Source organism: Myxocyprinus asiaticus, chromosome 4 (assembly GCF_019703515.2).
Source record: "Myxocyprinus asiaticus isolate MX2 ecotype Aquarium Trade chromosome 4, UBuf_Myxa_2, whole genome shotgun sequence".
Taxonomy (NCBI): Eukaryota; Metazoa; Chordata; class Actinopteri; order Cypriniformes; family Catostomidae; genus Myxocyprinus; species Myxocyprinus asiaticus.
Genome location: NC_059347.1, coordinates 167,014 through 194,815, shown reverse-complemented (window position 1 = coordinate 194,815; position 27,802 = coordinate 167,014). Strand labels below are relative to the sequence as shown.

Genomic DNA, 27,802 nt, shown 5'->3' with positions numbered 1-27,802 from the left:
TATAGATTAAAAAATATATGTAAAAATACTGTATATACTAAGCATATAACAAACGGGTTTTGTCACCTGTACTGTTTTTGACATATAATATCAGCAATACTGTGTGTGACAAACACACTGCCACCTAATGTAAACAAAGATGGCTGGACTGGAATGATCACATTTCACTGATGTGTTGACTGCATATAGGTTAGCTTTTGTCTGTTATCGTGGTGTTTTTGTGACAATTTGTCTGTTTCAAAGAACTAGCATATTGTGTGCTTTAAAAGACTACTGAGTTGCTGTTTGAGTTACGATTGACAACGGAATGGCCACCTAATGTAAACAGACATGGCTGCAAGGATCAGTGATTATGTTGTCATGTTTAAATGTGTTTTTGTTCATGTTTTGTATTCATGTCTTTTATTTTGAAAGTTTAGTTCCTGTTCCTGGTTCATGTCATGTGATTTCCTGTTCCCTCATGTGATCTTGTCATGTGATCCTGTCATGTGTTTCCCCTGTTCATGTGTCTTGTTTTCATTGGTTCATTGTTTGAGTATCTTGTTAGCAGTCTTGTCTTTTCATTGGTTAAAGTTTATTAGTCTCGTTATCTTGTTTACAGTTCTGTCTGTTTATTGATTGTCAATGTCATAAATGTTCATGTATTTAAGCCCTCATGTTTACCCTTGTCAGATGTCAGGTATTGTTTTGTTGTAATCAAGTCAAGTCAAGTTGTTTGTTCTAGTTTATGTTGGATATTCACTTTATAAATAAACACTGCACTTGGGTTCTTTACACTTCATCGTTTTCGTCTGCCTGTCTTGAGCCTGCTAGCAATGTTACAGAATACCTGACCTTCAAAATAAACCCAGCAGTTCAGCTACTACGTCTTCGCCAAGGAAACCTTTCCATTGAAGGATATGTGGAGGACTTCTGCACTCTGGCCTGCAAGGTTGGTTTTAATGTGATCACCCTCAAAGACATTTTCCATGCAGGCTTGAATGAGCCGGTCTCCTCTATGATGCATGGCGGTCGGATTACCCTCAGTCTGTCTCAATACATCGACTTTGCCCTGCAGCTGAGTGGTTTTCTTTCACTGTGGGAGAAGCTGATGAGGAACTATGTACTCTTACATTGTTCGCTGAGCCAGGGTCCCACATCGTGGTTGCTGAGCCAGGGTTCCACGTCATGGTCGCCGAGCTTGCGCCACCTTCTACCCTGGATCCTGAGTCTGCTCCATGCCATGTCACAGCCACACCTGAGACTGCTCCCTGCCATGTCACAGCCACGCCTGTGTCTGCTCCCTGCTATGTCACCGCCATGCCTCAGCTTGCTCCCTGCCATGTCACAGCCAAGCCTCAGTCTGCTCCATGCCCTGTCACAGCCAAGCTTCAGTCTGCTCCATGCCATGTCACAGGCCCGCCTCTGCTCCATGGTCCAGGTCAACCTCTGCTCCACGAGCCAACACCCACACCTGCCATGGCCAACGAACAAGCGTTGCAAGCCTTGTCCGTCCCAGAACCACCTTCTGCTACTCTCCAGTCTCCAAGTTCTCCAGTTTTGCCCCTCGAGCCTCTCACAGCTCCACCTTCCATGGCTCCGCCCCTCGAGCCTCTCATGGCTCCACCTTCCATGGCTTCGCCCATCGAGCCTCTCATGGCTCCACCTTCCACTGGCTCCGCCCTGGTCTCATGCTCCACGCCCTGTCTCGCCAGGCCTCATGCTCCACGCCCTGTCTCGCCAGGCCTCATGCTCCACGCCCTGTCTCGCCAGGCCTCATGCTCCACACCCTGTCTCGCCAGGCCTCATGCTCCCACCCTGTCTCGCCAGGCCATGCCTCAAGGACAACCCCCCCCCCCCCCCACCAATTTGAATCTGGCAGCACTGGCTTTTGCAGAAAAACAAATGTGTGAAGCTACTCTGTGGGGGCCAGACATTAACCGTCAATATACGTCAGTACATGTGAAAGGGTTAAGTGACAGATGCTTGATGATTATTCTTTGGAAATTGCTTCCTAAAATATGTAAAAATAAAATTCTGATAGCATTTCATGATTACAAAAATGTCCTCATTCTAATTAAACATTATGATATGTCTTCTGTGTGTATTTGTTAGGGATTTGAATGTTTTGAAAGGAAAACGGTTGTGCTCAAAAGTTTGCATACCCTGGCAGAAATTTTGGAATTGATTTTGAAAATATGACTGATCATGCAAAAAAACTGTCTTTTATTTAAGGACAGTGATCATATGAAGCTATTTATTGTCACATAGTTGTTTGGCTCCTTTTTAAATCATAATGATAACAGAAATCACCCAAATGGTCCTGATCAAAAGTTTACACACCCTTGTTTGGAATGTTTGGCCTTGTTACAGACACACAAGGTGACACACACAGGTTTAAATGGCAATTAAAGGTTAATTTCCCACACCTGTGGCTTTTAAAATTGCAATTATTGTCTGTGTATAAATAGTCAATGAGTTTGTTAGCTCTCACATGGATGCACTGAGCAGGCTAGATACTGAGCCATGGGGAGCAGAAAAGAACTATCAAAAGACCTGCGTAACAAGGTAATGGATCTTTATAAAGATGGAAAATGATATAAAAAGATATCCAAAGCCTTGAAAATGCCAGTTAGTACTGTTCAATCACTTATTAAGAAGTGGAAAATTCGGGGATCTCTTGATACCAAGTCAAGGTCAGGTAGACCAAGAAAGATTTCAGCCACAACTGCCAGAAGAATTGTTTGAGATACAAAGAAAAACCCACAGGTAACCTCAGGAGAAATACAGGCTGCTCTGGAAAAAGACGGTGTGGTTGTTTCAAGGAGCACAATACAATGATACTTGAACAAAAATGGGCTGCATGGTCGAGTTGCCAGAAAGAAGCCTTTACTGCACCAATGCCACAAAAAAGCCCGGTTACAATATGCCCGACAACACCCTGACATGCCTCACAGCTTCTGGCACACTGTAATTTGGAGTGACGAGACCAAAATAGAGCTTTATGGTCACAACCATAAGCGCTATGTTTGGAGAGGGGTCAACAAGACCTATTGTGAAAAGAATACCATCCCCACTGTGAAGCATGGTGGTGGCTCACTGATGTTTTGGGGGTGTGTGAGCTCTAAAGGCATGGGGAATCTTGTAAAAATTGATGGCAAGAGTGAATGCAGCATGTTATCAGAAAATACTGGCAGACAATTTGCATTCTTCTGCACGAAAGCTGCGCATGGGACGCTCTTGGACTTTCCAACATGACAATGAACCTAAGCATAAGGCCAAGTTGACCCTCCAGTGGTTACAGCAGAAAAAGGTGAAGGTTCTGGAGTGGCCATCACAGTCTCCTGACCTTAATATCATTGAGCCACTCTGGGGAGATCTCAACCGTGCGGTTCATGCAAGACGACCAAAGTCTTTGCATGACCTGGAGGCATTTTGCCAAGATGAATGGGCAGCTATCCCACCTGCAAGAATTTGGGGCCTCATAGACAACTATTACAAAAGACTGCATGCTGTCATTGATGCTATAGGGGGCAATACACTGTATTAAGAACTAAGGGTATGCAGACTTTTAAACAGGGGTCATTTCATTTTTTTCTTTGTTGCCATGTTTTGTTTTATGATTGTGCCATTTTGTTATAACCTACAGTTGAATATGAATCCCATAAGAAATAAAATAAATGTGTTTTGCCTACTCACTCATGTTTTCTTTAAAAATGGTACATATATTACCAATTCTCCAAGGGTATGCAAACTTTTGAGCACAACTGTAAATAAAGGTGCTATTTCAGTGCATTCACTGACCATTCAGTGCATTCAAAACCAATTAGGGCCTGGGCTTATGGGTGTAAATAGGGTTTTACAACTCAACATACTAAAGTTTGTCCAGTGTGCAGTTTGGATCGTTGCGTCTCTCAGAGAGCAGCTTGACTCCTGATTCTCCTGGGTGATTGTAGCTCAGATCCAGCTCTCTCAGGTGTGAGGGGTTTGATCTCAGAGCTGAAGCCAGATAATAACAGCCGACTTCTGTCACCATACAGCCAGATAATCTACATACAACAACAACAAAAACAACAATAAAGATCATCTGTAAAGCCCTCCATTCACAAACACACGAGAAAATACTGTTGCTCTTTACTGACTGAGGAATCTGTACTTTTTCAGTTTTCAACTAATGTCTTATTGTTTCAAAATATTTTCTTCCTGTGATTATCTTATGTCATCCATATTATACAGCTTTACCCACTCAAGCATTTGGTTTAACATCCTACAGTCCACAGAAGTCAGGCACAAGGCAGAGAGCAAATGTGGAATCAGAATCTACAATGTTTGATCTATGTTCTCTCAAACCTCAGTATCTCCAGTGTACAGTTTGTACTCTTCAGTCCATCAGAGAGCAGCTTCACTCCTGAATCCTGCAGGTCATTGTTACTCAGGTCCAGCTCTCTCAGGGAGTTTGATGATTGTAGAGCTGAAGCCACAATTTCACAGCTCTGACCAGTGAGATTACAGACAGGAAGACTGAAAGAGAGTTAAATACAATTACAGTGAGTTTTGTGGACAACTTTAACAGGTTATTAAGGTCATTATTGGTTATTCTCATGCAACTATTTTGAAGCCATACACAATTTCTCTCTAAAGACTCAACTTTCCCCATCCTTTGTTTACCTAGCCCAGCTTGTTGACCTAATATCAATTTGTAAAACTGAGCCATTCAGGTTTGCCATGTAGAAACTTCAATATTCATCAACAATTAGGGGAGAAGCAAATCTCTTGCAAAATTCAGCTGATTCAAAAGCATATACGTATTCCCAAATTAGTAATCTATGAATTTTGTTGAATACATGGATTTCCATTCATGTGAATGTGACAGGATTACATGTGTGTATGGATAAATACAGGGCCAGCAATCATCCCCTCAAAAGACCTTGGACAGGAACAGTCTGGTTCTGGAGGTAAAAAAAAACCCATTAATTTGTTTCAAAGACTAATTACTTTTCAGTGATTACTTTTAAAACTTTAAAGACCTATAGTGGGGGCCTGGGTAGCTCAGAGAGTATTGACATTGACTACCATCCCTGGAGTGGCGAGTTCGAATCCCAGGTGTGCTGAGTGACTCCAGCCAGGATTCCTAAGCAACCAAATTGGCTCGGTTGCTAGGGAGGGTAGAGTCACATGGGGTAACCTCCTCAAGGTCGTGATTAAGTGGTTCTCGCTCTCAATGGGGCACGTGGTAAGTTGTGCGTGGATCGCAGAGAGTAGCATGGGCCTGCACATGCTGTGAGTCTCCGCGGTGTCATGCACAGCAAGCCACATGATAAGATGCGCGGACTGACAGTCTCAGAAGCGGAGGCAACTGAGACTTGTCCTTCGCCACCCGGATTGAGGTAACTGCACCACCACGAGGACCTAGTAAGTAGTGGGAATTGGGCATTCCAAAATTGGGGAGAAAAGGGGATAAATATATATATATATATATATATATATATATATATATATATATATATATATATATATATATAATAAAAAGACCTATAGTGAGCTCTGAGGTTGTTAAAGGTTCATGAAACCCCAGAACAAATTTTTTGAGATGATACCAGATTTGTATGTGTTACACAAGATGGAAGACAATGTGAGCATCTATTCATTTTAATTCTGAGAGTAAAGTGGTTAATTTATGGAATTTTGCACTATTTTCATAGAGTCAACGTCACAGGATGTGATGTTTCCCTGTACTATAGTAAATCATTGTGTCCTCAGTGTCTCATAATTAATTATGAGACAGCATGGCCTTATCCTATGAGAAGGCACTATCTTATTATTATTCATGATGCCACACAGGGGCGGACTGGCCATAGGGAGCACTGGGAGTTTTCCCGGGGTCCGCTGGATAATTTGGGCCGGCCCGTTGCTAGGCAAGTACCGGCCTGTTCAACGGGCGAAATAGACAGCCGCCCTGGGTTCCAACATGCCAAGAGCGTTAACTTTACAGAGCAAATTACAGAGCGAATATTCAATGAACTCTGAAAGGTAAAGCCGAAACTGTGGCTTTTATTTTGAAAACATTTAATGACTTTTATTTTGAAATTACTTACACATTGTAGTACATTTCCGTTTAAGCGCATATAGAACTCATTCTTTGACATACAAATCACAATAATAGTGACAAAGACAACACATTAAGTATAAGATGAGCTCTGAATAATCACAAAATGACAAATAACTGCAAGTTAAACAAATACAATAACAGCAGCATATATAAAATCTGCAAACAGTCAAGCAATGAGCAGTATGTAGCATTTGCATAATTTAATCTTACCGCAAAGCATTTCAGGGAGCTGAAAATTGGCTTGCTGAATAATGCTCACGTCTTATAAAAATGCAGAAAATAAGATTACTTTGTGGCTATTTAAATTGATATTTAAATTAAATAATAGAATCTAACTCATTAAAGCCTCATACAGGGCACCGGTAAACGTAGTGCGCTATGTTCAGAAGCGGGTTTGGTTATTAGCAATAATTAATAATTATCAAAGATAATGATCAATTATTAAAATCAATAGAACATTGATTTGAATCAATGTTAGCTCTTTTAATCCTTCACATCAACAATCAAAGATAACCATCAAATTCAACAGAATCTTAATTATTATCGAAGATAATCATTAATTATTAAAATCAATGGAACATCGATTAGAATTAACACTAGCTTATTGATTCTTCAAATTCAAAAATCATCAAAGATAATTATCAATTATCAAAATAAATAGAATATTAATAAGGATTAATATCGCTGGGGCACCACCCTGGAATCAGGGACTAATAATCAGACAGTATAACAGTCTTAATATTAGATTGTTCTCTTAAGAAAATCGACATTCAAAAGGAAACAATGAAGGCTTGAATCCAAGCACTGACATCCCCTGCCAGCGTTTGACACAGGTGTATGCAAAACAAACCAAAACACTTCTCTTTGAAATATAACAAAGTTTATATATGCAGTAATATCAATTAATAATCAATACAATGCAGTCAATAAACTTCCAACTTCCAACTACAAACTAAACAGTGACATGATTAGATATGGTAACCAAAATAAGCCTATAACACATGAGAGGAAGGTAGGTGTGTGTGTGTGTGAGTGCAAATGGGTGTGGGTGTGTGTGTGTAAGAAGTGACGCGCACATAATGGCGGACGTGACTCTCGTGGAGAGTACGTCACGCAAGATTTCCGGCCAGAGAATATGGCCGCGAATATGGGCGGAGAGAAGCCGGTTAATGGCATCTGCACGTTTACCGCGTGTCTCCGCTTGTTCGATAACTTAGGGACAAAGCTGAGCTTTATCACGAAGTTATCTACTAGCCAAAAGTGTGTGCGAGAATGTTTGTGAGTTGTCTCATGTGTGTGGTTAGTACGAGAGAGAGAGAATAAAGTGCAGGCACCAAAGCAGCTGTTAGTTTATCACTCAGAGACACGGTGGACGGCTCATAAACCGTCCCGCAGTCTTTGGTTCTTTAATGGATAAACTCAGTGTGCCGGTCTCACCCGCGATTGCAGAAATAAACAACAGTCCAATGTGGTTGGACTACAACACAGCAGATCTCATTCGTATAACAGTACATTACAGTAATACCTTGAGTATTATTAGCAGCAATGAGTGGACTCGGCGGTCCGTAAACTGTACAAGCAATAACCTTGATACACAAGAATAACACACTATAATATTCTATCTACGCCCAGACGTAAACCTCTTACTTGAATCATATGAGGACGCAGGTAGAATGTGTGTTCATCCATCGTTTGACTCCGACTCGGTTCATCGAGGCTCGGGTGATGACGGGAGGCCATTTCCTCGCTCTATCGGCAGGTGGTACGGCTGCTGATTCTCGGCGGGCTGGCGGAGAAATCAGCGACGTCGACTTGACTGAAGAGGGAAGAGAAATCTTTTTCTCTTCACTTCTGCAGGCAAATGGATGAAGATGCGGATTGCTCTGTGGTCTCCTTCGGATCCGTTAGAGTGTTCGGTGGAACACAGAGTAATCTAAACTCGTCCAGCGAGATGGAAATTGTATGGCCACAGTTTCAAGTCGGATGTTACTTCCTTGTGCCATGAGGCTACACCTGAGAGCAGCGATGAGCTGCGTCTACACACGGCAAGCAAAGTTGCTGGAAGCAATGCCTGGAAGGATCTCAGAGGTATTTCTACTCCCGATGACGTCATGGTTGAGGGGCGTTCTGTTGTGTGCCTCATCCAATAAGAGTTGAGAGTTTGATCCTTTAGTGAGCAAGGCTTCATGGGATTTGTAGTCTGTTTTGGACTCCCTTTGTTTGATTTTGGTGAGGTTTTTATCAGTAATATTTATGACTTTGTGTGTGGGCCTGAGTCAGGTTTTATGACTGTGTTAGGCCTGCCTTTGTCTTCTATCTGAATACATGAGGCCCAACATAATATATTATTATTATACCTGTTGTTTCCACAACCTCATATTAACTAAGACAATGGTTTATTTGCACTTCTAGAAAAAAGTTGAAAGGTGATTAAGATCTTTATGTTGACTTGTCACAGCACATAAAATAGACATTTTCCCTTGAATTTCATGTACATTTTAACCTAACATCTGTATGTTGGGAAAAAAAAGTTTTCAGACATGTTATTTGTCTGAGCTATAAAGTGCTTATTTTTAGTGCTTTCTCTAAAAATCCAGTTTTATATGTTTTAAAGTTATACAATTTTTGCATTGGTGGGGCCTGTTGTTATGACTAGCAGTCAAAAGAAATGTCTATTTTTAACACAAAAATTTGAAATTGAGCAGGAAAATTAATCAATGAGCCAGTGTGTTGGTGTGGTGTGTTGCGGGCCAGGTTTGGTGGGCCGCTCTGAGCCAGAAAGTCCAGGGACAATTTTTAGTCCCAGTCCGCCCCTGACGCAATGTGATATTAAAAGCCGCTTCAAACTCTCAAGCAGTGCTTCAGTGAATGAGGTTCTGGGCTGCGAGAGTTCAAGATGCAGTTTCTCCACAATGCTGACGTGAGGACAGTCTTTCAATCAATGGTGAAACATTCTAAATGTTCACGCAACATACATTAATGTGACTGTTTCTAAATATGTGCTGAGGTGGACTGGGGCTTGTTTGAGGAGCGGTTTAAACTGATAGCATTATACGCAATCACAATTCATCCATCTGATGACCACCCCCATGGTTCCTGGCATTTTGTTACAAAAATTAGAGAACTGAATCGCTTCCTATTGAAGGCATTTTCTGAACTACACTACACAAAAACTGACCTCCAGAGAATAACGGGCAACAAATCCACAAAACAAACTTTGCAGCTCTGCCAACTCCAAAGCACCAAGAATGATGCACTCTTTTCTTTTTTTTAATCCCCTTTTCTCCCCAGTTTGGAATGCCCAATTCCCACTTCTTAGTAGGTCCTCATGGTGGCGCAGTTACTCACCTCAATCCGGGTGGTGGACGATAAGTCTCAGTTACCTCCGCTTCTGAGACAGTCATTCCACGCATCTTATCACGTGGCTCGCTGTGCATGACACCGCGGAGACTCCCAGCATGTGCAGGCTCATGCTACTCTCCGCGATCCATGCACAACTTACCACACACCCCATTGAGAGCGAGAACCACTAACTGCGACCACGAGGAGGTATCCCCTTTTGACTCTACCCTCCCTAGCAACCGGGCCAATTTGGTTGCTTAGGAGACCTGGCTGGAGTCACTCAGCACACCCTGGATTCGAACTCGCGACTCCAGGGGTGGTAGTGAGCATCAATACTCGCTGAGCTACCCAGGCCCCCTTTCCTTACACTCTTAAACGATTTATACATTTGTAAATATCTAAATATTTGGAATATTCCTTTACTACTTGTAATCAACAAGTTTAAAGCAAAAGTTTGTGTGAAAACAACAGTGGCTGATACAAAGCTGATAGAGATTTATACAATCAGACTCAAGTCTGCCAATGTTGTTAAAGTTGCACAAGTACTGAATTGAAGAGGGTGAATACTTATGTGAACAAATATTTATGTTTTTTTATTATAAAACATTTGTAAAGTCTACAAAAATTGGTCTGTCCAAAGGGGGTATAGTTATATTAATGCAAGGGTTTTCAACAGGTGGTCCGCGGCGGTACCGCAGGGGGTCTGAAAATTACTTTTTGATCCATCTTGGTGGCATTTGTAATAATCACTAACTCGCACGCGAGTGACAGCAAGAGACAGGAGTATGAATTATCAATATGCTGAAGTCCTTCACAGCTGCATGTCAAATCTTAGTGTGACTAAACACCACTAGTCAGCAGAAGCGCGCAGCCCAGACAAACCCTTCACGTGCCCACCACTCATCACGAGCCGCAAAGCATGACACACATCAGGATCAGCAGCGCTGCAGTGGAGGGTCGTGTGAGTAAAAGCACCTGCTTTGCGTTGGTCGCGCTGTGCGGTTAACCAGAGAACAGCCTGCTTTCAGAACAATAGCGTACTGCCTGATGTGAATAAATAGTTACCGCTGAGATTATCAAACTGGCATACAGGGTCCTTGACATTCCACACACACAAGACAGTGACTCTCAAATCAACATAATTAAAGGTGCACTCAGTCATTGTTTTCCTAATTACACATTTTTACTCAGTGAAATCAACAGTAATTTTAAAATGTATAAAATAGATCACTCACATGAGATGAAGACTCCATTTTAGTAACCTTATAAAAAATATATATATATATTCTGCATAGACAGGGTCTGTCTTTTTTTCTGTCTGTCTGTGTATCTATCTATCTGTCTGTCTTTTTCTTTCTTTTTGGAGGAGGTCTGGCACAGGGATTTACAAGGGAATTTAAAAATGTCACTTATTGTAAAAAATGTTGCAGACCCCTGCTGTACACTTCTGCTGAAAAGACCAGCTAAAACTAGCTTAAGCTGGTTGGCTGGTTTTAGCTGGTCACCCAGCCTAGCCAAGCTGGTCAGTTAGCAGGTTTCAGAGGGGGTTTGAATTTCATTATCGATTAGTTGGATAGTTGCAGTAAGCATGGAGAAGCCCTCTCAGTGACGTCACTTCACAGCCCAGTGAAAAATGTGTTGCATGATGAAACTCGTTTAAAAAACAGCGGAGACAAGTTGTAGCGGAAAAAACATGATCCAAGCTGTCCAGCGCACAAGAGCACTTTATAAACACTTCAAAGAAGATCATAATAAGCATACAGTTTAATGTGGACCGGTTGCTGCATCAGGTGCATTTACAGAGTGATTGTGCTGTTTGATGCACTGAAGAGTTGTTTCTCTCCAGCGCTTCACTTACATTTTACTGCTATTGTCTATGTTTTATAATGTAAACATGTTATGAATTCAAAATCAGCTGCGTATTTCGCAAAACTGTTTGTTCTTACCACAAGCGTGTCTCTGTTAAACTCTAACGAGCAAGCGAGCGTATGCATCCACGTCAATCAAACCACAATGGAGAAAGGGAGCGCAATCATTTTGATCATTTTGAAACTCGTGCAACATCATACCACGTTTTCAGTTTCAATGTAATCAATTGTGCAGTTTTCTTGCATATCAGACTCAAGTCTCAGCAGTCAAGGTGTGTCAGTTTTTAAAGTGTTTTCTCCTGCTCATGTTAGCGCATGTTATACAGTGAGCACCGGGATGAGTCTTTTCAGCGTGAGAGTGAATTTGCACAGGGTTTATAGATGATTGTACTATATTAAACTGTATGTAATGCTGAATATAATGTATAATAATGCTAAGGGTCCTGATATTTGAAAGTCCTCCTGATAATGCCACATGTAATATCTGATTTCACTAGTAAATTTATACTATGGCAATCAATATTTTACTGGATAAAAAACATTTTTTTTTTTTTAAAAGAATAGTTTAGAAATATGTAATCAGTAAAAATACTTCAGTGAATATGATCAGTGACAGCGTACAATCATACTGTATGTATCTAACATAATTGATAACTTATTTTTTGTCCCACTCTATCATTTTACTCTTTAATGATAAGCATTTTTTGTTAAGTTTTACAAGTTAAGCAACTGTTTTGCATGTGTCCTGAAAGTAATAAAAAATAATAAATTTAAGCTTTTTATGATTCAGGCTTTGTTCAAAGTTTTGTGAGAGTAAAGAATCGTTAATTCAGTAATGTAAAGCAAACCAAATCCTTACGCCCTTTATCATTTCAGTTTTTTGAAAAATCATATTTTAATAAAATACAGGAACTAAAATTACATTTTTATACGATTAATCAATTAATCGTAAAAATAATCGAAGATTAATCGATTATCAAAATAATCGTTAGTTGCAGCCCTAGTTTGAACACTTTTTAGCTGGTCAGGCTGGGAGACCAGCTAAGACCACCCTGACCAGCTAAGACCAGCCTGACTAACTAAAACTACCCTGACCAGCTAAGACCACCCTAACCAGCTAAGACCAGCCTGACTAACTAAAACTACCATGACCAGCTAAGACCACCCTGACCAGCTAAGACCAGCCTGACCAGCTAAAAAAAGGGTTCAAAACCCCTTTAAAACCAGCCTGAACAGCTATGACCAGACTGGGCGACCAGCTAAAACCGGCCAACCAGCTTATGCTGGTTTTAGCTGGTCTTTTCAGCAGGGCTGCATTTAATGATTATTTCAATGGCTTTGCAATGTAAACATCATGAAGTATGTACATACAATAATATGGTAGCCTACCATCCATGCTTTTATAGGCATAAAACGCAACACTCAATTTTATACAATATGTAACGGGGGTCCCGACTCCGTCTCTCTACCCAATGGTTGAAGACCCCTGTATTAATGTATCAGTTAGGGATGCTCCATTCAGAAGTTTTACAGCGATACCAATCACCAATTTTCTTGTCACCTGATCGGCCGATACCGATCCCCGATCATCACTTTTTATCAGGAGCTCTGTCATAACTGGTTATATTTAAGCTTTCTGCACACTATAAACTGAATTTACCTGTTGGTAATACCATTTTGCCTAGTTTTTGCTGACAAAATAAGGTAAAAAATAATTAATTATAAATTAAGCTAATTATAAAAGCTTTTTTTTTTAAAATAAAACTTTAAAACAAGTATAGGCTAACACAAAATATTTTTGTATCGTAATATATAAAGATTGAATCTTTGTCAAACTGATAACCTATAGGTGCAATTAATCTTAATGTTACATTTTTAGATATTTATTCATTGTCACTATTTCATAAAATAATAACTTTTCCTTATTTATTTATTTTTTATTTATGTTTGGATCAATAGATGAAAGGAGAGCAGAGAAAGAGTGCATCTTTATGGACCCTACAGGTGCTACTGTTAATGTAGTTGAATCACAAGATATTTAATAAAGATGTTTGAATTACACCATATCTTGTATCCCACATTATCACTGTGATATCTATACCTGGCGGAGAATGAGAAGCATCACTGTGAATGATAATAAAGGCAGTCACACCTTGAGCCGGTTTCTCTTTCACATGTCGCAGGTGAAACACCATATATACAGTACAGAACACAAACATTTCATATTCGTCATACCGCTCTCTCTCTGCATCGTTCACAACTGCTGAATCAAGTCTGTTGTCTTACAACACTCTGCCAGTGTTCCTCACACTCCATGATGCCATGACAGTGCAAGTCTTAAAGGAGCCGCAGGTCTTTTGTGACATGGGTGATCGTTTTTTGCGATCGGCCAAATTACAGATCAATAATCGAGTTGTAAGATGTGAATATCGGCCAATACCGATCGGTAGCCGATCGATCGGAGCATCCCAAGTATAAATTATGTATAAATTGTGTTTCTAATATATCTGAATAAATGACTCACAAAGCTTTTCTGCAGTTGCCCACAGCTGGAATCAGTCGTCTTCTGCCCTCCTCTGATGTGTTGTATTTCTTCAGGTCCAGCTCATCCAGCACCTCCTCTGACATCTGAAGCATGTAGGCGATTGATGAACATTGAGCAGGGGAGAGTTTCTTCTCTGAGTGTTTGTCTGCTTTCACAAACTCCTGAATCTCTCTGGACAGAGTCTGATCGTTCATCTCCAGCAGACACAAGAACAGATTGATGGATCTTTCAGTGGAGAGATGTTTGCCATTCTTGATTGTGTCTTTAATGTACTGTGAGGTTTTCTTGATGCTCTCTGAGCTGTTCTCTGTGTGTGTCAGTAGATCCTGTAACAGTCTCTGATTGGACACCAGTGAGATGCCCAGCAGGAATCGCAGGACAAGATCCAGGTGTCCATTTGCACTCTGAAGGGCTTTATCTACTGTGTTTATATGCAGACTGTGCACTACATCGAAAAACTGCAATGTGTCAACACTTTTGATTACATAATGGTAAAACAAGTATAGAGCAGCTAGAAACTCTTGAGAGCTCAGATGAATGAAGCAGAAGACTTTCCTCTGATGAATCACAGATTCCTCCTTAAAGATCTCAGTGCAGATCCCAGAATACACTGAGGCATCAGTGACATCTATGCTGCTCTCTTTCAGGTCCTCCTCATAGAACAAGACATTGCCCTTCATCAGCTGTTTGAAAGCCAGTTCAGCAAGTTTCACAATCACTTCTCTGTGTGACTGCAGGGGTTTCTCTTCATACTTCTGATTCCTCATATTGATCTGAATGAGCAGGAAGTGGATGTACATTTCAGTCAGAGTTTGAGGGATTTCTGCACTGTCATCTTGTTTCAAGATGTTTTGAAGCACAGTGGACGAGATCCAACAGAACACTGGTATGTGGCACATGATGTGGAGGCTTCTTGCTCTTCTAATGTGTGAGATGATTCTGCTGGCTTGATGTTCATCACTGATTCTCTTCTTGAAATATTCCTCCTTCTGAAGATCATTGAATCCCTGAATCTCTGTCACACGCTTGATGTATTTGGAGGGGATCTGAATGGCTGCTGCTGGTCTGGAGGTGATCCAGATGAGAGCAGAGGGAAGCAGATCTCCTTTGATGAGGTTTGACATCAACACACCCACTGATGAAGTCTCAGTCACATCAGAAACTTTCTCACTGTCTGAAAACTCCAGTGGAATTCTGCTTTCATCCAGACCATCAAAGATGAACACAAGTTTACACTGATAATAAATCTTTGAGTCCAGATCATGAAGTTCAGGATGAAAGTCCAGCAGAAGTCTGTGAAGACTGTACTGCTCATCTTTAATCAAGTTCAGCTCTCGAAATGGAAGCACAAACATGAAATCTACTTCCTGATTGGCTTTTCCCTCAGCCCAGTCCACAATGAACTTCTGCACCGAGACTGTTTTTCCAATTCCAGCAATGCCTTTAGTAAGAACAGTCTTTATTTTGTCTTTTCTCTTCTCGTCACATCCTGGTTCAGGTTTAAAGATGTCATTGCAGTAGATTGGAGTGTCATGAAAGAGTTGCATTCTGGGTGTTTTCTCCATGTGTAAAACCTCATGTTCTTCATTCACCCCTTCACTCTCTCCCTCTATGATGTAGAGCTCTGTGTAAATCCTGTTCAGGAGGGTTTGATTCTCGTGCAGTTTGATTCCCTCAAATAAGCTCTCATACTTGTTCTTCATGCTGGTTTTGTGTTTGTCTTTGGCTCTCTGAAGAACATCATCTACTGGTGGATGAGAATCCTGCTGCAGGTCTACAGCCACATCATCTCTATTCACACTGCAGAAAACAAGGAGAAAAGAAAACAAGCAGGAAAAACTGTGATGAAAGAAGGACATAAAATATCTTCATACACAAAGATTAAGATTTCTAATTTAAAACCACAGAAGTGTCAGTGTAATTGACTCATATCAGATACAACATGTCTGTAGCTGTTGTCATGGTTATCTCACAGATTTCTTTCTGTTCATCAGTTTCAGTCATGTGATTATTTCCTCTCAGCCACCAAATTTGTGACCATCACCAGAGGAAAGCATTGAGTGTGTTTACATGGACACCAGAAAGCAGCGAATTGCGAGAACGCAGCTTATTTAGAGAATGCTGTGTTCCTGTATACATGTACTGTATAAGCAGCGTACTCTTAACTCGTGTATAGAAGCGGCTCAGTGAGAAAGCAGTGCTCTCCATAGTAACGTAATATCCCCGCGATGCTTATGTAAATAACAAACATGGCATCTGAGAAAGACTTTACTATTTTACTCTCTGTGTCTTCGCTTTATTGACATATATTCCACAGTTGTTGCTGTGTTTGTTTCCTTAACTTTCTGTTGCGACCTGCAAAGGAATTGCGCAGCAATAGTGGGGTTTTCTCTCTTAAGTAAAACACCGGTATTCCCCCAATGGATGAGCACATATACGCAGAGGTAAGGGACAGTCAATAATTTACACTGGTGTTTATAAATGAGTAAAGTTTATTGTGTATGTGCTTTCCATACTGTACTCCCAGAAATGTTGAAGTCTTTTTGCTTTGTTTACTTCGTTTGGCTCCATCGGATGACGTGTGTTCACGCACATGCGCACTCTTCAAAAACCTGAGAACGCCTGAATCTCTCTGTACACCCAGCCTTGAAAACGGCTCGTACTTATGTATGCATGACCGCCTCCAACTCTGCAGACATCAACACCTACTTTCACATAAACGCACCTTTGGCCCCACCCACTTTGTAAACAAACTCTTGAGGACTAAGCAACAGATAGGCCTTGCACCACTCTTAAACCAAAGAAAACTTGTGCCCATCTGGACTATTTTTTATTATTTTTCCTTTGAACACATGCACTAGACAGATGTCTTTGACTGTGTCAAGTTATAACTCTTAAAACGAGACCATCTATACCGGGTGCGTTCGTTGATGAAACGCGCTGCAACAGACGCTTCCAGTACATACAGCATCATACAAACAGTAAAAACAGCATCATACAAACGTTCTTGCGCCCATATGCAATGTTTTTAATTGTGAGTTTATATAGACATGCTCTAGCTGGATGACTTTTTGATGCGTTTTTGGCAATGTGTGCCGCATTTATGAATGGTACAACCATCGCGTGTTACTCGGCTGCATTCTACTAATAATAATGCGTAATGCGGCCACGACATGCAGCGGAGTATATCACTGTAAACATCAAAAGTATTATTTTTTTTAATGATTTTTTTCTTGTCTGATTTCATCACTGTATTACAAAAAGTCTGTGATGATCTTGTCTGTTTTTCTCCATATGCTGTTTCTTCTGGTTTTAAAGCATGGATTAATAAATTAATAATACTGTATTTTTCTGTGTACATATGTCTGTGTTTACATTTTAGTCTGATTTTGTGAATACAGCATGTGCTTCATAATCTTAAGGTATTGTTTATTGAATAACATTAGTATATACACTTTCAATTCATACTGTATTTTGACATTTGTCATTTATTGCTACAATTATCACATACCTCTGTTACAATTGGACAGTCTGGGTGTTATGAATGTAAAGGAATAGTTCACACAAAAAAATTATCATTCTCTCACTATTTACCTTGTGTCACTCCAAACTTGTATGACTGGGAACACAAATTAAGATATTTTGAAGAATATCTCGGCTGTTTTTGTCCATACAATGCCAGTGAATGGGGTCTAACACTTTCAAGCTCTAAAAACAACATAAAAGCATCATAAAGGTAATCCATTAGACTCTTGTGGTTTAATCCATGTCTTCTGAAGCGATACAATCGGTTTGGGTGAGACACTCAATTTAAGGACTTATTCATTAAAATATTCACTTTCACCTTATCTTTAGTATGTGTATTTATGAGTGAAGCTTGTTCACACATCCTCATGCTCGACACATGCACTGTATGTGTTAATGTAATCTCACTGCTTTCTGTCGGTTGGCATCCGGGAACAGCACACATATGCACCATATTGAAAAAATGTAAGTTCTTGCGTAAACATGCAACTGCGAAAGCGTCAAGCGCGAGGATGTGTGAACAAGCTTCTCTCGTGAACCCACATAGGACAGCTAAGATTTTAGTGAATAAGGACTTAAATAACAAAATATTGGTCTGTTTCTCACCCAAAACCAATCTTATCACTTCAGAAGACATGGATTAAACCACTGGAGTCGTATGGATTACCTTTATGATGTCTTTATGTCCTTTTGGAGCTTGAAAGTTTGGTCCCCATTGACTTGTATTGTATGGATGTATTCACATCACATCTCCATCAAAATATCATAATTTGTGTTCTGCAGAAGAAAGAAAAGTCATATGAGTTTGAGATGGCATGAGGGTGAGTAAATGATAAGAAAATTATCATTGTTGGGGAGAATAATTCCTTTAACATAATCCTTTGTGAATCAAGTTTTATTGCTTTTGACTCAATTATGTTATAAATTTAATTGACACGTTATGACAGCTGACCTGGTACTCCCTCGGTACAGGCTGAGTTTTACAGATAAAGACATGAAAAGCACTTTTGAGAAACTTGTTGAAAATGATGTACACTAATAAAGACTCTAGTCACATCAGTAATAAAAGCTGTTTAATTTTACATGGAGAGCAGGGGTGCCCTCATGGGGGCTGACATGTTAGAATCACATGACCAGCCGAATACTACTTGCTTATTCTCCGTAACCGTCCTGTTATTGGACACTTTCACTCATTGATTAAAGTAATCATGGCTATTGAGATTAAATGATGCTGCATCCAAGCTATTAGGTGTATGTGTACGTCCAAGATGACACAAACACAAAAGTTACTGAGTGCACCTAAATGATATTGCTGCATCTCTGCCTTGTATCCCATTAAAAAAACTTTATGAACTTACGTCAATTGTCTTCATAATATATTTAATTTAGCTTTCATTTAAACTTACGTGAGTACTCTTCAAACTATAATATACAGTATATTCTGGTATCTTTGACTTTGTTTCACTTTTTTAATACAAAACTTTTTTTTCTTCACCAAATATTAATAATGTTAATAATATTTCTGTGACTTCCAGTATACTGCTCTCAGTATGTGTCTTTTTATCAAAGTACCTTTGTTTACCAAAAACATGGTGGTTTCTACACAAATTATGTAATCATTAACAATTGTTAACAGCTGCCTTTGTGATGTGCACGTTCATACTGTCAGTCAACATGAGAGACCTCACCTCATATCAGCACAAGGGGCTCCTGAACTGAAGAAAAGTGGAGGATTCATTGACCCGTCACTCTTCATGGACACACAGCTGGATTCAGGAGATTCTCCATGAACGACACTAAAACAGCAAATAAACAGAGTTTAGTTCATGTGATTTATCAGTTATCTTGTTATCTTTGTGGTGTACATGTTCATATTGTCAGTCAACATGAGAGACCTCACCTCACATCAGCACAAGGGGCTCCTGAACTGAAGAAAAGTGGAGGATTCATTGACCCGTCACTCTTCATGGACACACAGCTGGATTCAGGAGATTCCCCATGAATGACACTAAAACAGCAAATAAACAGAAAAAAGTAGATAACAATATTTGATAAAATTACTGCATTTCTAAAACAAACTGTTGACATTGTCTGACCTTTTCATTGTGTTTGTGTGACTTTCTCCAGAGAGACTCTTTCTGGAGGTCATGACAGCATTTAAAATGTTGATTTTACACCTGCAAAGAAATTGAACACACACATACTGACTATTCAGATAAAAGCATGAAAAGTGTCAGTATTTGTATGTGATCACATTATTTCAAGTGTATTCATTACTAACTGCTGTTAGATGAGAGTTTGAAAGATGATTTCCTGTTTTACTCACAGTCTCGAGCTGTTGATGTTCCTCATTACTGAGTAGAATATCACCTACAAAGTGCTTCACAATCCATTGATTTATTGTTTCAGACAATTCAGAGATTTAGTCAAGTATAAACTATGATATTTGTTGAATATTCCTCTCTTCATGTAATATCTGCTCTTGTCTCAAAATGGATCCTGATTTTAGTTTCACTTTCACTTGAGGAGGAATCTGAAAACATCAGACAACATTTAAAGATGCAGTCGGTGTTTCTGAAAGTTTATTAAAGTGTTAATGTGATAATGTGTATAAAATAAAGAAAATATAACTCTAATCTCTTAACATAAACATCTTGATCTTTGGACTGAATCTGAAAACATTACAAGTTCTTGTAAGTTTAAAGAGAGTATGAAGTGATAAAGAAGCACATGTGAAAACAAATATAAAATGTCATAATACCAGATTACTGATCTTACTGTAAAGTGTGATTCATGATCATGTGAACACTCTGAAATACCTGCTGCCTCTGAAAATGCGTACCGTCTTCATCTTCCTCTGGTTTTTTTTTTTTTTTTTAAACCAGCTTTTGGTGCATTACCGCCACCAACTGAACTGGAGTTTGGAACAGCGATGCGGAAGGACATCTCTTACAAACTCAGCAAAAAAAAAAGAAACATCATCTCACTTTCAGCTGCTTTTCAGCAAACTTAACATGTGTAAATATTTGTATGAACATAAAAAGATTCAACAACTATGACATAAACTGAACAAGTTTCACAGACATGTGACTAACAGAAATTGAATAATGTGTCCCTGAACAAAGGGGGGGGGGGGTGTAAAAATTAAAAGTAACAGTCAGTATCTGGTGTGGCCACCAGCTGCATTAAGTACTGCAGTGCATCTCCTCCTCATGGACTGCACCAGATTTGCCAGTTCTTGCTATGAGATGTTACCCCACTCTTCTGCCAAGGCACTTGCAAGTTCCCAGACATTTCGGAATGGCCCTAGCCCTCACCCTCCGATCCAACAGGTCCCAGATGTGCTCAATGGGATTGAGATCCGGGCTCTTCGCTGGCCATGGCAGAACACTGACATTCCTGTCTTGCAGGAAATCATGCACAGAACGAGCAGTATGGCTGGTGGCATTGTCATGCTGGAGGCTCATGTCAGGATGAGCCTGCAGGAAAGGTACTACATGAGGGAGAAGGATGTCTTCTCTGTAACGCACAGCGTTGAGATTGCCTGCAATGACAACAAGCTCAGTCCGATGATGCTGTGACACACCGCCCCTGACCATGACGGACCCTCCACCTCCAAATCGATCCCACTCCAGAGTACAGACCTCGGTGTAATGCTCATTCCTTCGACGATAAACGCGAGTCCGACCATCACCCCTGGTGAGACAAAATCGTGACTCGTCAGTGAAGAGCACTTTTTGCCAGTCCTGTCTGTTCCAGCGAAGATGGGTTTGTGCCCATAGGCGACATTGTTGCCGGTGATGTCTGGTAAGGACCTGCCTTACAACAGGCCTACAAGCCCTCAGTCCAGCCTCTCTCAGCCTATTGCGGATAGTCTGAGCACTTATGGAGGGATTGTGCGTTCCTGGTGTAACTCGGGCAGTTGTTGTTGTCATCCTGTACCTGTCCCGCAGGTGTGATATTCGGATGTACCGATCCTGTGCAGGTGTTGTTACATGTGGTCTGCCACTGCGAGGATGACCAGCTGTCCTTCCTGTCTCCCTATAGCACTGTCTTAGGTGTCTCACAGTACGGACATTGCAAAATTATTGCCCTGGCCACATCTGCAGTCCTCATGCCTCCATGCAGCATGCCTAAGGCACGTTCACGCAGATTAGCAGGGACACTGGGCATCTTTCTTTTGGTGTTTTTCAGAGTCAGTGGAAAGGTCTTTTATAACTGTGACCTTAATTGCCTACCGTCTGTAAGCTGTTAGTGTCTTAATGACCGTTCTACAGGTGCATGTTCATTAATTGTTTATGGTTCATTGAACAAGCATGGAAAACATTGTTTAAACCCTTTACAATAAAGATCTGTAAAGTTATTTGGATTTTTACAAAATTATCTTGAAAATACAGTGTCCTGAAGTTTCTTTTTTTTGCTGAGTTTATGTATATATACACACACACACACACACACACACATATACACTCACACATACACTATATTGCCAAAAGTATTCGCTCATCTGCCTTTAGACGCATATGAACTTAAGTGACATCCCATTCCTAATCCATAGGATTTAATATGACGTCAGCCCACCCTTTGCAGCTATAACAGCTTCAACTCTTCTGGGAAGGCTTTCCACAAGGTTTAGGAGTGTGTTTATGGGAATTTTTGACCATTCTTCCAGAAGCGCATTTGTGAGGTCAGACACTGATGTTGGACGAGAAGGCCTGGCTCGCAGTGTTCACTCTAATTCATCCCAAAGGTGCTCTATCGGGTTGAGGTCAGGACTCTGTGCAGGCCAGTCAAGTTCTTCCACACCAAACTCGCTCATCCATGTCTTTATGGACCTTGCTTTGTGCACTGGTGTGCAGTCATGTTGGAACAGGAAGGGGCCATCCCCAAACTGTTCCCACAAAGTTGGGAGCATGGAATTGTCCAAAATCTCTTGGTATGCTGAAGCATTCAGAGTTTATTTCACTGGAACTAAGGGGCCAAGCCCAGCTCCTGAAAAACAACCCCACACCATAATCCCCCCTCCACCAAACTTCACAGTTGGCACAATGCAGTCAGACAAGTACCGTTCTCCTGGCAACCGCCAAACCCAGACTCGTCCATCAGATTGCCAGATGGAGAAGCGTGATTCGACACTCCAGAGAACGTGTCTCCACTGCTCTAGAGTCCAGTGGTGGCGTGCTTTACACCACTGCATCCGACGCTTTGCATTGCACTTGGTGATGTATGGCTTGAATGCAGCTGCTCGGCCATGGAAACCCATTCCATGAAGCTCTCTACGCACTGTTCTTGAGCTAATCTGAAGGCCGCATGAACTTTGGAGGTCTGTAGCAATTGACTCTGCAGAAAGCTGGCGACCTCTGCGCACTATGCGCCTCAGCATCCACTGACCCCGCTCTGTCATTTTACGTGGCCTACCACTTCGTGGCTGAGTTGCTGTCATTCCCAATCGCTTCCACTTTGTTATAATACCACTGACAGTTGACTGTGGAATATTTAGTAGCGAGGAAATTTCACGACTGGACTTGTTGCACAGGTGGCATCCTATCACAGTACCATGCTGGAATTCACTGAGCTCCTGAGAGCAGCCCATTCTTTCACAAATGTTTGTAGAAGCAGTCTGCATGCCTAGGTGCTTCATTTTATACACCTGTGGCCATGGAAGTGATTGGAACACCTGAATTCAATTATTTGGATGGGTGAGCGAATACTTTTGGCAATATAGTGTATATCTATATATTCTCGAATATAATCTTGTTTGTTTCATATACCTCCAAACATCATCTGTCATATCTAATTTCCCTTGTTTTTTCGCTAAAATATTTTTAATGACATGCCTTGGATTCCATTTGCCTGCAGTTTTAAGTGCAATTATTGTTTTTCATTATTGTAGGATGTGCAGTGTAGAACAACATGTTCAGTTGTCTCTACTTCATCACAATGACTACATAACCCATTATGATGCTTTTTTATTTTATACAAATTTCCATTTAATCCAGTGTGACCTATGCGTATTCTTGTTATTATTGATTCTTTTCTTCTTCTTAATAAAGCTGTGGTTCCTCCTCCTGTACCCACATTTTCCTGTATCTTATATCAGTGTCTCCCCTTTATTTCTCTATCCCAATGCTTCTACCAGATATTATTTCCAGCTTTACGAGTATGTGCCTTGGTTTCCGATTTGCTCATGTGTATTATGAGTTCGACATTATTACATTTTAATGACTTATTTGCTAGTTTGTCCACAATCTCATTTCCTTCTACTCCTATATGTGCAGGAACCCAGAGAAAACTAATGTTTCCTTGATTATGCAGTATGTACAAGAGTTGTAAAACTTCATATCTTTTCAGCACTGCTAAAGAGTCTGTGCAAATGACTACTTTGTCAAGTCTTCTTCCACCAACTGTAGAGCCACATATATTGCCACCAACGCAACCGTAAACATCCTTAAATTGTCTGGTGCTCTCTTTTTAATAGCTACCTGATATTTCAGTACATACACAGCTGCTCCTGCTTTTCCAGATGCTGGGTATTTTGATCCATCTGTAAAGATGTCTACCATGTTATTATATTTTCGTTTAATATATTGATTAACTATACAATCCTCTGTCAAGTCCTTGTTTTCTTTGATTTGTTCTTGTAGATGTGTATCAATGCAGGGCATAGGAAATAACCATGATGGAACTACAGGTAATGGCACACTTTGACTATATTTTCTTTGATCTTGACCTATTGATTGGGCGGTTCTATTTCCTGTCCATCCTAAGCTCTTGAGGCTGCCTTGTGTATGTTCCCAGCACTCATCAAACACAGATTTTGTGGGATGCACATCATTGTGTCCTTTTAATTATACCCAATAAGCCATTGATAGTTGTCGACACTTCAATGTCAGTGGCATTTCACCCAACTCCACATGCAGGGCATTTACAGGAGATGTTCTAAAAGTCCCACAACATATTCTAAGAGCCTGTGTCTGCACCACATCTATTTTCTTCTGTTCCATATGCCATGCAACCATAATCAATTGCTGATCTTATAAGCACACAATAAATGTTCTTGAGTGAATAGCGGCTTGCTCCCCACTCACATCCTACCAGGCATCTCATAACATTTAGTACTCTTTTACACTTTGTAATCAGTTTTCCAATATGTAAAGGTCAACTGTTTGTCTAGTCACATTCCCAAAAATTTCACCACATTTACCTGCTCAAGTGGATGACCATATAATGTGAGTTTTACAGTTGTATTTTTCTTTTTTGAAAAACGTCATGGTTACTTTCCTAACCTCCGTTCCCTGATGGAGGGAACGAGATGTTGTGTCAATGTAGTGACACTAGGGGTCACTCTTGGGAACCCCAAACCCCTCTGATCTTTTTTGAAAAGGCCAATGAGAATTGGCGAGTGGAATTTGCATGCCACTCCCCCAGACATACAGGTATAAAAGGAGCTGGTATGCAACCACTCATTCATGATTTGTGCTGAGGAGCCGAGATAAGGTCCCGGCCATTTCAGCAGGTAGTTCAGCGTTGTGGCAGGAGGGACACAACGTCTCATTCCCTCCATCAGGGAATGGAGGTTATGAAAGTAACCATAACATTCCCTATCTGTCACTCACTCGATGTTGTGTCGATATAGTGACACTAGGGGTCCCTATACAAAACGCCACAACTAACTGAACGGTGTTACGCGAAGTGGCGGTGTGTGACGGGAAGACTGCTGTGTGCCTCATAGCCAGCGCATCAGGCCATCACGTAACCTCCTCCAATGTTCTTTATGAGCGTCGAACAGTCCTTCAGGAACAAGTCGACTGCCCAACGAATAGGTGGACAGGCTAGCCCAGCAAAGGCCTCTTTTCCTTCTCTTTTCTCCCCAAAAATAATGGAATTTGTTAACTGACTGGGAGCACTAAGTGTCTACGTCAGGGGGGTGTCACTCCCAAGGGGAAGACATCACAGAGACCACACCCTGCCCAAAAAAGGGGGAGGGGGTATTTTGAGTGGAAATACATCACATGGTCTCATTTCGACCAAGTTGAGCCAAAGATGGCGCTCCTGGTCCACCAGGGTGGACATCGCCTGCCCAAGAGAACACCCATTTCTACAAAGCATGGTGACCGGGAGCAGAGGGGCCCCTGCCCAAGGAAGGTGCAGTTTACCAACAGGGAAGTGATTTTGCAGAAAATATCACATGGGGTTGCCTTCGGGGAACCATCGCATGTGGAGCACCTACCTCAGTACAGGGCCACATTAGCACACCTACTGAGCCGGCAGCGAGTTTCTCTGCAAACTCGACTGCCACAGGGCTAAGAAGGAAAGTCATCCAGGGATCACAGTCTGTGAACACTACTGGGAGTCAAGAGCACACGTCTTCCCTTCAAGGGAGGGGAAAGGCACTATGCGCAAGCAGTACACCCGGTCAGTTGTCCCGGAACTTACCTGCTCGTGCCTGCCACTACTCGGGACAAGACCGGCACAACCCGGAGATTGTAGAACCTCGCAAAGGTGTTGGGTGCTGCCCAGCCTGCTGCTCTGCCTGTAGAAATGCCAGGTCGATCCAAAGGCTGAAGAGGCGGCGCCAGACCGGCGTGATGATCATGAGATATGTCCCACGGTGCCATGCCCATCTCGGTGCCATGCCCATCTCGGGACGGTGCCATGCCCATCTCGGAAGCCAGTGCTGAAGCGGTCTCATATGCATCAACCCGTGCGTTGTGGCCGGCGCTGAGGATGCCATATGCCCCAGGAGCCTCTGAAAGTGTTTCAGTGGACAGTTCAGCACCGACTGTGTGTGTTCGTTCATGAGACACGCTGTCATCAAGACTGAGTCCAACTCCAAACTGAGAAAAGAGATGCTCTGAACCGGGGAGAGCTTGCTCTTTTCCCAGTTGACCCGAAGCCCCAGTCGGCTGAGGTGCTGAAGCACGTGGTCCCTGTGTGCGCACAGTAACTCTCGAGAGTGAGCTAGGATCATCCGGTCATTGAGATAGTTGAGGATGCGGATGCCCACTTCCCTTAGCGGGGCAAGGGCTGCCTCTGCGACCTTCGTGAAGACGCGAGGGGACAGGGACAGGCCGAAGGGGAGGACCTTGTATGGTATGCCTGGCCTTCGAAGGTAAACCGCAGGAAGTGTCTGTGTCGAGGTAAGACCAAGATGTGGAAGTACACGTCCTTCAGGTCTACCGCCGCGAACCAATCTTAATGCTGGACGCTTGCTAGAATGCGCTTTTGCATCAGCATCTTGAACGGGAGCCTGTGCAAAGCCCGGTTCAGTACTCGCAGGTGCAGGAATGGTCACAACCCACCGCCTTTCTTTGGTACGATGAAGTAAGGGCTGTAGAAACCTTTCTTCATCTCGGCTGGAGGGACAGGCTGTATCGTGCCCTTGCGCAGAAGGGTAGCAATCTCTTCACCTAGGTGAAGCGGACACCACTGAACCTGGGCGGGCGCCTGGCGAACTGAATCGCGTAGCTGAGTCGGACGGTCCGGAACAGCCATCGCGATGGGTTGGAAAGCACGAGCCATGCGCCCAAACTCCGGGCGAGAGGGAGTTTGGGTAGGGCCTCGTGGCGGGGCGGAGCTCGAGGTGCCACGTCGAGGGGATTCGAGCCCCATGGCCGTGCTGAGTCCAGGGACATCGAAGCTGTTACCTGGCTCCTGCCGCCCACCATAAGATTGGCCGAGGGGGGCGGGAGGAACCTCATCGGGCGGGAGGAACCTCGTCCCCGTAGTCCACCGGGACCAACCCTGTGTGGGCATGTTTGTGCCACAGCTGGGCGCACAGGGGCAGGGGGTCCGCCGCTGGAGCGCCATACCTGCAAAAGCGGGACGGTGGAAGGTAGTCATGACGACGGGTGTGCGCACCAGATCTGTGACCCAGGAAACAAGAAAACCACTCTTTTGTCAAACTTCTGGTTTACCGCAGCCTCTGGGGCGTGCAGCGACAAAAGATTCTCCTCCTGGCCCTCCAAAGGGGGATGGAGTGATCCGTTCCCCAACTCTAGAGAAGTGGGTCTCCTTGCCCCTGGTTAAGGAGACCCAGGGGCAAGGAGCCTTTCTCGGGTTCTTAGCGGCCGGCCGCGAGACGGGGGGTGTCTGTTTCCTGCAGAGGGCTCCATGCCGAAGCCAGACCACAGGAGCGAGCTGCGGCACAGCCAGTGTTATTGCTGCTGCAGGGTGACGCCCTTGGTGACAAGCAGACGGGGTGCGGGGTCTTAAGCCGCGCCGGGGCAGGATATGTTTTAAGGCCTCCATCTGCTTTTTCACAGCCGAAAACTGCTGGGCAAAGTCCTCAACGGTGTTGCCAAACAGGCCCACCTGGGAAATGGGGGCATCAAGGAACCGTGCCTTGTCCTCCTTTCCCATCTCGACCAAGTTGAGCCAAAGGTGGCGCTCCTGGTCCACCAGGGTGGACATTGCCTGTCCAAGAGACCGCGC

The 27,802-nt window shown here is 42.3% G+C and overlaps 1 protein-coding gene and 1 pseudogene across 5 annotated transcripts in view; one reads left to right on the top strand and one right to left on the bottom strand.

The window, feature by feature from the left end:
* LOC127434361 (NACHT, LRR and PYD domains-containing protein 12-like) overlaps nucleotides 1–20,236 on the bottom strand; it is a 33,327-nt gene extending 13,091 nt beyond the window's left edge. For 2 of the 5 annotated variants that reach the window (XM_051687053.1, XM_051687085.1), the window contains exons 1-8: nucleotides 20,188–20,236; nucleotides 19,695–19,901; nucleotides 19,465–19,545; nucleotides 19,269–19,376; nucleotides 19,057–19,164; nucleotides 13,823–15,643; nucleotides 4,330–4,500; nucleotides 3,855–4,028 (exon numbers count right to left, since the gene is read on the bottom strand). In XM_051687053.1, the coding sequence (XP_051543013.1) occupies nucleotides 3,855–4,028; nucleotides 4,330–4,500; nucleotides 13,823–15,643; nucleotides 19,057–19,164; nucleotides 19,269–19,376; nucleotides 19,465–19,545; nucleotides 19,695–19,720 (2,489 nt within the window). In that variant the 5' untranslated portion in view covers nucleotides 19,721–19,901; nucleotides 20,188–20,236. Of the gene's footprint in view, nucleotides 1–3,854; nucleotides 4,029–4,329; nucleotides 4,501–13,822; nucleotides 15,644–19,056; nucleotides 19,165–19,268; nucleotides 19,377–19,464; nucleotides 19,546–19,694; nucleotides 19,902–20,146 lie in introns of all 5 variants that reach the window. The other 3 variants (XM_051687061.1, XM_051687077.1, XM_051687068.1) reach the window with 3 other exon arrangements.
* Nucleotides 1–27,802, top strand: part of LOC127435276 (protein NLRC3-like) — a 431,316-nt pseudogene that overhangs the window by 380,682 nt on the left and 22,832 nt on the right.